This window comes from Mauremys mutica, chromosome 2 (assembly GCF_020497125.1).
Source record: "Mauremys mutica isolate MM-2020 ecotype Southern chromosome 2, ASM2049712v1, whole genome shotgun sequence".
Taxonomy (NCBI): domain Eukaryota; kingdom Metazoa; phylum Chordata; order Testudines; family Geoemydidae; genus Mauremys; species Mauremys mutica.
Window position 1 is genome coordinate 231257900 of NC_059073.1, and position 12323 is coordinate 231270222.

The window sequence follows — 12323 nt, forward strand, 5'->3', positions numbered from 1 at the left end:
AGTATAGAAAGAACTGTTTTATTGTTCTTGAGTGTCAGAATACATGAGAAATCTGTCTATGTTGTGGGTGTGGTCTCCCTGAATATCACTGATCGCTTATACCACACTTCTAACGGTGTACCACACTTCCAGTGGACACTGGATGGAATGCAATGTTCTTCCCTCAGTTAAAATTGTTAATGGTGTTTGGAATTATGTGCACTCCTGGAGAGGACCACACATTACTGTAGCTCTGAATTATCAGCTGAATCCTTGATAGGTGTGGTTGTAGGGTTTCTCTTAGTGTAGGATCAGTGAAGATTAGTGTTATGACTCTATGTTCCAAAGACTGTCAACAAAGCCACATCCTCCCTCTTTGAAGTTGGACTTCTTCCAGCAGCACATGCTCCTGGTCAGCTAGTGGCTATATAGAACAATTCCTAGCAGTTGTGTAGGATTAGATCCTCAGATGATATAAATCGGTGTATTTCTATTGACTTCAGTGGAATTATCTGATTTACACTAGCCTAGGATTTGGCCCACAGTGTCTTCCAATTGGCAATCTCAAAGGGCTTCACAATCATTGATTGACTTAACCCTCCCAACACCCCTGTGGGGTAGGTGTAAGTATTATACCTATTGATGTGGACATGGAGACAATGAGATTTAAAATTGTGACCTCTGTATTTAATTAAGAACCCTTAACCAATGAGGAACCCTAACTACTTAGCTGGGCTGTTCCAGGGTGGATTTCAACCGTGTACTTGTATCCTACAGTCCTGAAGGGTGGGTATGAAGGAAGTACCCCTCTATGCTCTGAGGCCTGCCCAGGGATCCTGGCTGGAAGCCAGAGTCTCAACCCATTTCCCTCCTCCATGCAGGAAGTAGGAGAGATGATATGAGATGAGCCATATGCTGCATGAGACATGCAGTGTCATGCTCTGGGCCCATGACCAGGCAGCCCATTGTGTTATAGGGACCTTGCATCAGACCTTTTAAATCCAGCAACTGCACTAGACCCTGCCAAAGTTGTGACTGTAATTTAAACCCTTAACCGTGCCCCCCTGAAACCAGACCTCTGAGCTGCTGGGTGGCAGGTGAGAAAATCCACATGGCAGTTTGCCACATAGGAAAATTCTCATCCAATTGGCAACTGGCCTAGCCCCTGGCATCATAAAAGATCCAGCTCACTAGGTAAGGGTGAGCAAGATGGTGATGGAATGGAGCCCAGCTGGCTATTTGCCAGCTGCAAGAGCAAACAGGGCCCAAAATGGCCACCCACCAGCAGCAAGGGCAAACAGATGCTATCCCCTTCCCCTGGCAGGCAAGAGGGCCATCAGCTGGCCCCTTATGACAGGCTGTATTACCTGGATACCCCCTGTGCACTACCGCCCAAGGAAAGGGGAGGGAACAGCAGAGAAGCAGTACTCTCCCCCTCCCTCTCTCCCAGACATATATTCTACAGGGAGGGGGGATCTCAGGGAGCAAATGTAGCACTGCCCCAGCCAGATAGATAGATGACTAACAGGTCAAATACAGATACGAACAGGCCATATTTCCTTGCCTTCTCTCTATTGGAGATGCAAGAGTGATGCTTTCATGGTGCATAGAGAGACAGTAATCTTCTCTCTCCTGTAATATCTGATGAAAGAGGTGGAAGAATGAAACTTGCAGTATCTTCCTTATTATTGCAACTGCCTCCTCTCCTGTCTCTCTTGAGGTACCATATTGCTCCTTTCCAGTACATCCACAATGCAGTACTAAATAATTTCCTCACTTGATCGACATCCCATTGTGTCATTATCTTCTCACATCTATTATCCTTGCTCCTAAATTCTTTGCACAATGCTGCTCCCTTCTCCTCCTTTGCTCTTTTCTCTTATTTTCCAACTTTCTCTCTTCCATCCCCTCTTGTTCCCTTCTCCCTCCTTGCTGTTTGTGCCTACCCTTTATACCTGAAGCTACTTTCCCATCAGTGCTCCAGGCTCCATCCCTCTTTTCATTCTATCATCATCCAAAACCCCACATGCTCCTTGTGATCTTTATCTGTCTTTATAGAATAAACTCCCCAGGGCAGGAATTTACTGTGTGTGCTGTGCTGCACAGAACACTTTGGTTTGGAGCTTAATTTTCTTTTTTTAAAAATAAATATTTGGAGCTTGCATGCCACAGGCCTCTTTACAGCATCTTCACTTTCAAGCGGAATAAAAACAGAAAGGAAGTTGTATGTGGGTTCTTCCTAGTTTCCCAGCCTTTTCTTTATTGACTCTAATACTTCAGAGTTTAAACCAAAAGCTGCAAAAAAAAAAAAAAAAAAAAACCCCACCCAAAACCCTACCCTGGCCACATGTGCGTATGTGACATAGACACACGCATTCTTGCTCTTTCATACTTAAGCTGCAAACTGATTTGTGTGGGTCAACCCTGATGCCTGCATGAAACCTCTGTAGGGTGGGAAGCCTTCCAGATCAGCTTGCGGGATTGAGGCCTGTCTAGGATTATGTATGGGATTTGCAGTGTGCAGAAGGAAGTTGTATTTTTTGCTGATCTTTGTTTTTAACCACCTCAAAATATTTCATAGTATATTAGCCTGTTAGTATTTTTCACTTGTCTCCCCTATCACAAGATTGTTTTCGGTGGGGCTCTGGACAGATGCAGGAGTAGCTTGCAGGATCAGGGCAGTTGAGATGTTAAAATGAGCACCCACTTGTCCGAGAGCCTGAAAGTGAGCAGATACAGAGCAGTATAAAACAAAACTCCTGCCTCCCTCTTCTCGTCCTTTAGTTATGCCATGCCCAATATCCTACAAGGTCAGGTAAAAGAAGAGAGACTGGAGCAGAACTAGAAAGAGAAACTGATGGGGCTAGGGTTACTATCTTCCAGGTTCCCCAAAAGAGGATGGTGGGAGGAGCTGATGGGGGGTACAGTTGAGGGGTGCTGAATGTGTACTGGGAGGGGGGTATTTGGAGGCTGATAGAAGGATGTGTGTACTGGGAGGGGTCTGGTGCCCTGGTACGATGATAGGCATTTTTCTAATGTGAATAAAATAGAGCATATTGGTGGAGCAGTAGCAGACTGGGGAGGGATGTAAGGAAAGTTACTAGGGAACAGGAAGGAGGAGAAAGATAGAAAGGAGTCAATGGAAGAGGAAAAAATGGTAGAGAAAAAGGAGACACTAGTGCAAAGGCACCTAATGTACATGTGTGAACTGTCTTTAAAATTGATGTGAGCTAACTAATTTGGCACTTCATTCTTCAAAATCAAAATTTAATTTCTGTCACTGATATAGGCCAGAGGTTGGCAGCCTTCAAGTGTCAAGGATAGCTAAGGAAAGGTTTCCCAAAGCACAAGAGTGTTCATAATATAAATCATACAGTCAGATTGCTAGCTGCCCTCATCTGCGTTTCCTCCTCCTTTCCTCCAATGAGCAAAGCTGAAATTTCTGACTGTCGTCTTCTAATCTTGAATCTGCAACACAGGAGGGAGGGAGGGGCAGTAGATTTTTCTAGCACTTCTTCAACAATCCTCAGGGGACACATTCTTCGATGCAGAGGGAACAATTACTTGAGTAAGCATTTAGCTAAGGCACTAGAGCTATCCATTACTGATACTAGCAGGTACTAAACAGTCCATTCCCTAGTCCAGGGGTCGGCAACCTCTGGCACGCGGCTCGCCAGGGTAAGCACCCTGGTTGGCCGGGCCAGTTTGTTTACCTGCCGCATCAGCAGGTTTGGCCAATCGCGGCTCCCACTGGCCGCGGTTCGCTGTCCCAAGCCAATGGGGGTGGCGGAAAGCGGCGCGGGTGAGGGATGTGCTGGCCGCGGCTTCCCACCGCCCCCATTGGCCTGGGACGGCGAACTGCGGCCAGTGGAACCCGCGATCGGCCGAATCTGCCGACGCGGCAGGTAAACAAACTGTCCCAGCCCACCAGGGTGCTTACCCTGGCGAGCCGCGTGCCAGAGGTTGCCGACCCCTGCCCTAGTCTATGTAAAGAGATTTTTGAGATGAGAATTTATCCTTTTGTTTGTTCCACCCACTCATGCCATTACTCAAATTTAGATTGTAAATTCTTCGGGCCAGGGACCTACTCCTTTATTTTTCCTGTAAACTGCACAGCACACTTGCCATAAACAATAAGGAATAATAAGAGTTTGTAGAGGAAGGGAGGGAGAGAATCGCTTGAAGTAGAGAAGATGACTGTCTACATAGACAATTATTTAAAGAATTATTTAAATGACCACAAGATAGCTGTTGTCCTAAGATGGTCATAAAACTTCATCTTCTCAGATGTCAAACATGGTGATAGTTGAAAGATTTATTAAAGTACTCCACCACTGATGGATCCCACAGACAAAGTTGTAGGCTCCAAGTTTTTTTTGGCAGCAAACTTTCTACAAAACACCTCTCTGGAAATCACCTCTCTTCTGTCTTGAAGTCTGGGGTAACCTAGTGTCTAGACAAGCTCTCTAATATGAGCCCTGGTCTGGAGATTTCACTTCAAAGATCAGATTTATTGCTTTTCCCTTTTAAGGGTCAGAGGGTTATACAGAGAAGACATTACAGATCAGAAGTCCTCTCCTCCCATTAACATTAAAGGTGTTGATAACAGCCTTCCTTTTAGGATTCCTGGAAGAACTAGATTTAGATCATATTAATCTTGACCCTTGTCAGGGGTGATTTATCCAGACAGAGTAGGGGCAGAAGTAGGGCTTTCCATTTCTTTTTACTAAAGAGTTTCTGATGCTAGGTCAGGACAGTCTTTGGGTTTTCCTTTCAATGGCAGAATCTGATTCAGGTCAGACTAGAAAATAACTAAAAATAAGTGAAGTATTTCCTTAATAACAATAACAATTCTTTTAAAAATGTTAGCCACTGTTTCCCCATAAAAGACTGATATTTCTCCAAGTCCAGCAAAAATTGCTTTAGTTTCTGATAGTAAAACATCTGGAAGCCATTGTGTCAGTTCCCAAGAGGGGGAGAGGGGCAGGAAAGTATATTCTGATTCTGCCTTTCCCAAAAGGTCAAGAAGAGCCATATCCCAGTCAGAACAACTTTGTCATCTGATGAAATTCAGAATATAAATTCTGAAGACAAGCGACTGCGCCCAGAGATTACATGTTTTTGATAACGTTACAGGATGCCTATTGACACACGGTTTCCATGATTGGGTTGTTTTAAGTAAATATAGCTCATTTTCCTTAGGTCTTCATCCCCTTACAAAAGTGCTAGTGTTGCTAGCAGCTGCTTTAAGAGGATACAACGTATATCTTATTGAATGCTGATTAGTCAAAGTTGTCTTGTTCAAGGAGCTTCAAGCAGCTACAGAAAAGAGGCTGGAAACTTCACAATCTGAAGTTTATGATAATGCTTAGCAGTCTATTATTCTGTAACAGCATCTATGCTACTTCAGAGTTCAGCATGACACAGAAGGTGAGGGAATCGCATCCATCATGGGAGAGAAGAGCAAAATTGTTTCTCATTTCTCACACTAGAGTCAGAGAAGTCCTTCTCCATTTAGGTCAGGTACACCCCCAACAACTAGCAGCTCTGTGTTTCAACAGACTTGGAGCAGGGACTCATTGACCATGCTGAATGGTCATGCCAAGATCTATGGAAATTCTGTCTATGCTAGTGAATGGTCCCTCAGAATTTAGAGTGTACCATTGGAAAATTGTGATCCTAAACACATTCTCAAGAGTTGGGGAGCCCATTTATATTTCATGTCCATTCATAGAAAAAGGTATCTCTACAAGAAAGCAGCATACTGGTTTTCTGGGGTTAGGGCAGTCTTCTGTACACTACTAGCCAATGATGTCAACTGTGTGTTGACCTCAACAGACAGCATAGTAACAGCTTTTCTGGGGCCCTGTGAGGGTGGAGGGTTCCAGGGCTTGGGCTCCAGCCTGAGCCCATATATCTACACAGCAATTTTTAGCCCCGCAGCCCAAGCCCCATGAGCCCAAATCAACTCACCAGGGCAGCCATGGCTGTGCCACACAGGGCTTTTATCCCCAAGTAGACGTATCCTGTGGGTATGATCTACACTGAAGCTGAGAGTGAGACTACCAGCTTGGGTAGACAAACTCACGAGCTCCAACCTGAGCCACAACATCCAAACTGCTATTTTTAGTATGCTAGTATGAGCCCTGCCAGAGTGAGTCTGTCTGCTCACTCCCAGCTGCAGCATAGACATACCCTTAGGCTAATGTGCCCAGGAAAGTGGAGTGATACTAGCTGAGGAGTGGGAATGGCCAGGACAGCCCAGGAACCTGGTTTATCAGAACTCTACTACAGTCTCCGTGGACAGAGCTTTTGGTGGTATTTAAAGCTGTCCCAGCTGACACAAGGGAAGTCTTAACTGGTCCCCAGGGGAGAGTTATAATGGAAACAGAATGTGCTTTCTCCTGGTATAAACTCCTCATGCAGCTCAAGAGACCAGGTTAGTCTAGGAGGGTTTGAGGTAAGTAAATACTATTATGCCCACTTGAAGATGGTTAACCTGAGGCTCTGAGAAGCTGATTTTATGCAAGTATCACATGGTCAGTGGCAGTGCCAGTTATAGAGCTCAGGAATCCTGACATTGAGTCCTCTGCTCCTGCCAGTAGGCATGCTGCCTCTACTTCTAAAGCCACAGTGATTGAGAGAGAAAGCTGAGCTCCAAAGTGGTGCCAAAAACTGATGGGTCCATTTGGTTCTTCAGCATAAATTCACCGTAAAATGCACTTTCTGTGTTGCTCAAACTATTCACTGAATGTGTGTCAAATTTGGCCCAGAAAAATAATAGGAAAATATCAAAATGTTTTGACTTTTTTTCTAAATGGTATTTCATTTAGAAATTTAACTTTTTTTTAAGGTGAAAGAGACCCCAAAAATAAAGGAAAAAAGTTGTTGTGGGTTCTTCCCCACCCCCATTTCAGGTGTTTTTAAAAATCAAAATGGATTTTTTTTTCCTGTATTATTTCCTTTGAGAAAAACTGGAAAAAAAATCAGTTTTGGTTTGAAGTGAATCAAAAGCTGTTTTGGACTTTCTGGTTCAGCCCCTGTCGCAATACCAAAAAATGAAGGCAATACCTGCCTTCTTCCAGGGCTGGAATTTTAAGGCTACAGTATTTCATTTGTTGGCAGTGGCTTCTCTTTACAAGGAAGCCAAATAGCAGGCAATATTCATATGGCTACTTAATTCCTTGTTGTTTCTCCCTGTGTTTTTTCTGCTTTCAGGATCTTGGCTTGGCACAGATTACTGCTACCAACACTAAAACACCTGTTCCTTTGGGATCTCTAGCACATCAGATCTACAGGATGATGTGTGCAAAGGGCTATGCCTTGAAAGACTTCTCAGCTGTGTTCCAGTTTTTACGTGAGGAGGAGAACTTGTGAGCTGTTATTTTGGCAATGGACACTATTAGAAACCAAACACTTTTTTTGGAACCTCCGTGTAGCTCATTTGAGAAGTGACCTTTGAGTAAACCCATATACAAGTCATGAACCGACACCGACCTGTCTGCTTTTGGTTGTCTAGGTCTCCGCAAACTCCAGGATTTTTCATCAATTCTTTAAAAAGCAGGCTGGGAGAGGGGTTGTTTATTTGGTCAAATAAAAAATACACTGACTGTTTAAGAACCATAATAGCATATTCACAAAATCCAGTTGATAAGTACTTTTTTTTTTAACTAAGTACCCAATGATTTGCATACAAAACAACTGACATTATGGCTCTAAATTGTGCAAACTAAATTGAATCTTCAATAGTAATAACATAGGGTGACAAACCAGCTTTCATTAACTTTTACTAAAGATAAAGCCTTCATGGAAAAAGGGAAGGTCCTTATAATGAAGAAACAGAATGTGTTTTTTTTCTTTTTCTTTTCTTGCTATTTATTTTTAACTATTAGCTTGGGCCTGATAATCAGTGATGGATTTTTCCTGGGATTAGTATTACAGATTTATGTTTATGGGTGTGTGTAAGTTAGTGGAAAGCTGTTACAGCATGTTTAACTGGTAGACTTAGTTAAAATAACATAGTATATATGTCTCTCTTGTAAAGCTCCGGTACTATATTTGGCTAACCCAATTTTATATTTCCTTCTTGTACCCTGTCATATATTTTCAAAAGTCAAGAATGGCACCTACTAAAAATTCTGACAAATGTACATTTGCTTTAGATAATTACTGCATTATTATAAATATAAATAAAATGAATCCCATTATTTTGAAATCAAATAAAAATCCATGTTGGTAAATGCCTGCTATAAGGTTGGTTGTTTTTTTAAATGCAAGTTTGCAAACATACAAATAGCTGCAAATTTGTGCTAGGCCATTCGTTTTTTAGGCTTCTACAGTCCATTTTTCATAAGCACTGAGTAGTTTTTATTGTCAAATGTGTAGGGTGGCATATTTGCATATTAATTTCCCTAACCATTCACCTACCCCTGATCTAGCATTCTGAAGATGAGTATTCCTGTTGACTTCAGTGGGACGACTCACGTGTAAAGTTATTTGCAGGATTGGGGTCTTAATGGTCACTATGCAGCCTACATTTTCAGAATTTTGCATGTACAGTGGTGCATCTAATAGGCGCGTGCAGGTAACACAGTTATGTGCACAACGTAGGCACCAATTGTGCATGGAAAACTCAGAAAATTTGGGCATAGATTTTTATAGATTAGCATCAACATTATACAAAATTCATTAAATATTACTGGTTGTTCTGTTTATTACTTTCCAAGCTTGTTTTGATATCTAAATAAGTATTAGACTAACCTAGAGCTTTAATTACTACTAGGTTTGGGCATTATACTGTTAAACAAGCATATGTTTCCAAATTATCAATCTGTCTATAACTAATTAGATAAAAAGTAGTTCATCTGCTCAATTGCAATGGTTCTGAATCTACCTAATATTACACACAAAACAAACTTCATTAAAAGAACATTATTAAGGTTGCAAAGTCAATTACTCAAAAGTTAGGAAATGCCAGAATTAAGATTGTTTGTGCAACCTTAATTTTTTTCCTCCTGTGCATATGCACTGTCATACAGTCTTTAATTACATGATCACATAATATTTTTCCACAGCACTCCTGTCTCATTCAGTGAATAGGATGGACCTGCTCTGGAGATGAATCAGGATTGGGTAGTGAAGGGAGACTGTTGTCTTTAAGCAGGACCGGCCTTAGGGGTGGGCCATCTGGGCAACCATCCAGGGGTGCCATGGTCAAGGGGAGCACCGTGCAGCAGCACAGAGGTGTTTGCTGCCAATGTAGAGTCGGAAGCTGCTTCCAGCTGGCAGGGGAGTGCTGTGGGGGGGAGAGGGGGCGCCCATATTTCTCCTGGCTTTGTCCGGAGCAGGAACATGGAAGGAGGAGGCAAGCACTGACGCACAGATACTGCTCTCCCCAATGTTCCTCTGTGCCCCCTTAGGGGGCTGTGAGTGGGGGAGTGAGGAGCAATACCAAGCGCTCCATGCATCCAGGTCAATTTTCCTATGTGGGTGCAGGGGTTAGGGGTGATGGGGGCACAGTGCAGGGGTTAGGGTGTGGGGCCCACACGGCCAGGGGAAATGTAGGAGGCACGCACATGGGCAAGGGGCAATGGGGGGGCACCGCACCCATGGGGGCCAGAGGTGCCAAAATACAAGTTCACCCAGGGAGCCATTTTCCCTAAGGCTGGCCTTGTCTATAGAACCCCTCCCTCATCTGTTGCACAGTTGGAAGATGTGCAGTGAATGAGGCAGGGAACTGCAGGAAGAACCTGGGCCCTCTGCATTTGAATCATACGGCTTCCTCCTCCTCATTGCCTGCATACCAGCAGGGGTGTCACTGACAGATTCCTTGCTCTTCATTTCTAGTGCATGGCTGCACGCTGGCCTGGAGTAGCCATGACAGGGATAGCCAGGCATTGCCTCTGTAGCCCTGGGCTGGAGGGAGCATGCTCAGTTGCTCTGTGTGGCTGGCTAAATGGTAGTTTGGTCACAGTAGGAGATCTGAGGGGTTGGAGCATGTGTAGTCTGTTCAGCGGTAAGAGCTGAGAGGCTCAAGCATGCTCACTGAGGACGGACTCTTCAGAGATTTTAATCTCTGCAGTTTTTCAAAGGCTTATAACTTAGGCAAATGTGGGAAGATTTTCATGGCAACAGAGAGAGAGAGAGAGTGATTCCTGACACACTAGCCACCCACTTGTTAAATTTCAAGTCCCTGCTCCAAAGAATTGGGGTTAACAGAGAAAAGGTTGCCATAATTTAACAAGCACAAAACTGTATTTTCCCCTATCCTCGTATTTGTAAGCAGCTGAATTGTTTTGGATGGGGAAAAAAAATCAGCCTGAGGCTGACACCCAACCTGGAAAGTTTCAGCCCAGACAATTAAATCTGGCAAAGTTATAAGCAACTGGAAAGAGGGTCTTATAATGGGAAGTGTCTGGCAACCTTAATCAGCCCTGCCAATAATAAAATTTATATTAGAATTTATATTTTCCTATTTCTATAGAGGAAAATTAGATATACATCTCACATTGGTATTCATATTAGAACTGTATGTACAGTATATAAAATTGTAATTTCCCCTCTGCATGGGGTTTACTATTCTATGTAAGTTAGCGAAGTAGTAAGGCTGTTATCATTTTCAACATCTGTTGCTGGCAGTCACATCTTGTTGAGCAGAACAGAAAGCATGTAAAACTGTTGAATTTCTACACTAATGACCAAACCGTATATACACCCAAATTAGATGCAATAGATTAACTGCATACTATGTAAATGTTCCAAAGGGAAACTTTAGGTAACTTATTTTTAAATTACTTTGAATATTAAACTGGCCCTTCCATCATGCTTGATGAGAAACTGCCTATATCTAATGCATTGGGCCTAACATGAAACCACTAAAGTTGTAGGGGGGCGGTTAATAAAAGTATACCTAAGCAGTCTTATTCATACTCACTCTGCCTTTGTTTCCACCTCCCCTTCATTGGGCATCAGAGATCTAGCTCATTCTCCCCTCGTATCAGGGGCCCATGATTCGAATTAGTGCCTCTCCCCATACACAGCTTGCCCCAATCACTCCTCTTCCTGCCCATGACAGGCATTTATAGCCCCACTTTTAGCTCTGCCCCCATTAAGTGGCTCAGTTAGGCCCACTTGCTCTGACACAGGGAAGCAGCTGGGACCCAACTACCCTGTGATAGGCAGCAATCGTTGTTTGGGATACTCAGCAACTGTAGTTGATATTCCTGATATTTTGCCATCTTCAAAATATGGAGATATAAAAGATATGCAGTAGACCTGAATATTTTCTGATGGTTCCTAAAAAGGGGGTGGATTTATCTCTGTATGCAAGGTCTCTTCTTATCCCCCAAAAAACCACTGTTGGAAACTGGTTAAGGTTGCTTAAGGGTTTTTTTTTTTGTGACGGGGTGTTCCCTTTAAAAGTAAAGGAATGTCCTCTTAAGGTACCCTTCTTTAATGCTCATTATCCTCCACTCATCGCTTTCACTGACTGTTTGTCTCCATTTATAGGAAATTCCCATATACCTCCAACGTATACAGCAATTCAGTACACACATCACATTCCTCATGATCACACTGTAGCATAAGGCTGTAACTCTGACGGCGTACTTAACCACGAGAATACAACACATCATGCAATTCAACGTACGTGTTAGAACTCAACACGCTGAATATAACACATCTGTATGTGGTGTTTTCCTGTGGGGAAGAATGAGGTAAGAGTTAAGGTTTTCCACTATAGCATGGTTGTCAGGCATATATGTGTATTGTCACTGTATGTGCTGGAGGTGTATGGGGAATTGATTATAGAGGAGTGGAAACTTCATCCAAATTTCAATCTCCAAAATGGTACTAAGAAAATGAATTTACTGGTTTTTTTGATGTGATGAAACACAACTGTCGAGCTAGGTTCCTTTCCGTATTATGGATTTAGGCACTGATTATACACTATAACATTGATTATACAACCTTAAAGTCAATGGGAGTCTTTTCATTGACTTCAGTCACAGATGGATATTTTTGTTAGTGGAAACCATACAAAACTGAAAAGCTATTATACAATATTGGGATGAATTTAGTTCAGTGTCCACAAATTACCACAAATGCTCTCAATCTGACAGGCTCATACCTGCAACAGTTGAGACTTTCTCTTTTCTGTGGAATGCAACAGCCTTACAGATGTGTAACCGATCTTTTAAAATCTGGTATTTTCAGATTTGGAAAGACTTGTCACTTTCACCTGTTTTATTTGGCAGAGCCTGACAAGTTTGTAGTATGGCTAGTAAAAGTTGTATAAATAAGGAAACTCTGTAAATTGTACTGTTGTTGTTGTCAGGCTGATCAAG

At 42.8% G+C, this 12323-nt stretch overlaps 1 protein-coding gene across 3 annotated transcripts in view; it reads left to right on the forward strand.

Moving 5' to 3' along the window:
- HIBADH (3-hydroxyisobutyrate dehydrogenase) overlaps positions 1–7818 on the forward strand; it is a 145625-nt gene extending 137807 nt beyond the window's left edge. For all 3 annotated transcript variants that reach the window (XM_045008260.1, XM_045008261.1, XM_045008259.1), the window contains one exon: positions 7198–7818. In XM_045008260.1, coding sequence (XP_044864195.1) covers positions 7198–7356 — 159 coding nt within the window. In that variant the 3' untranslated portion in view covers positions 7357–7818. The remainder of the gene's footprint in view (positions 1–7197) is intronic.
- The last annotated feature ends 4505 nt before the right edge of the window (positions 7819–12323 follow it).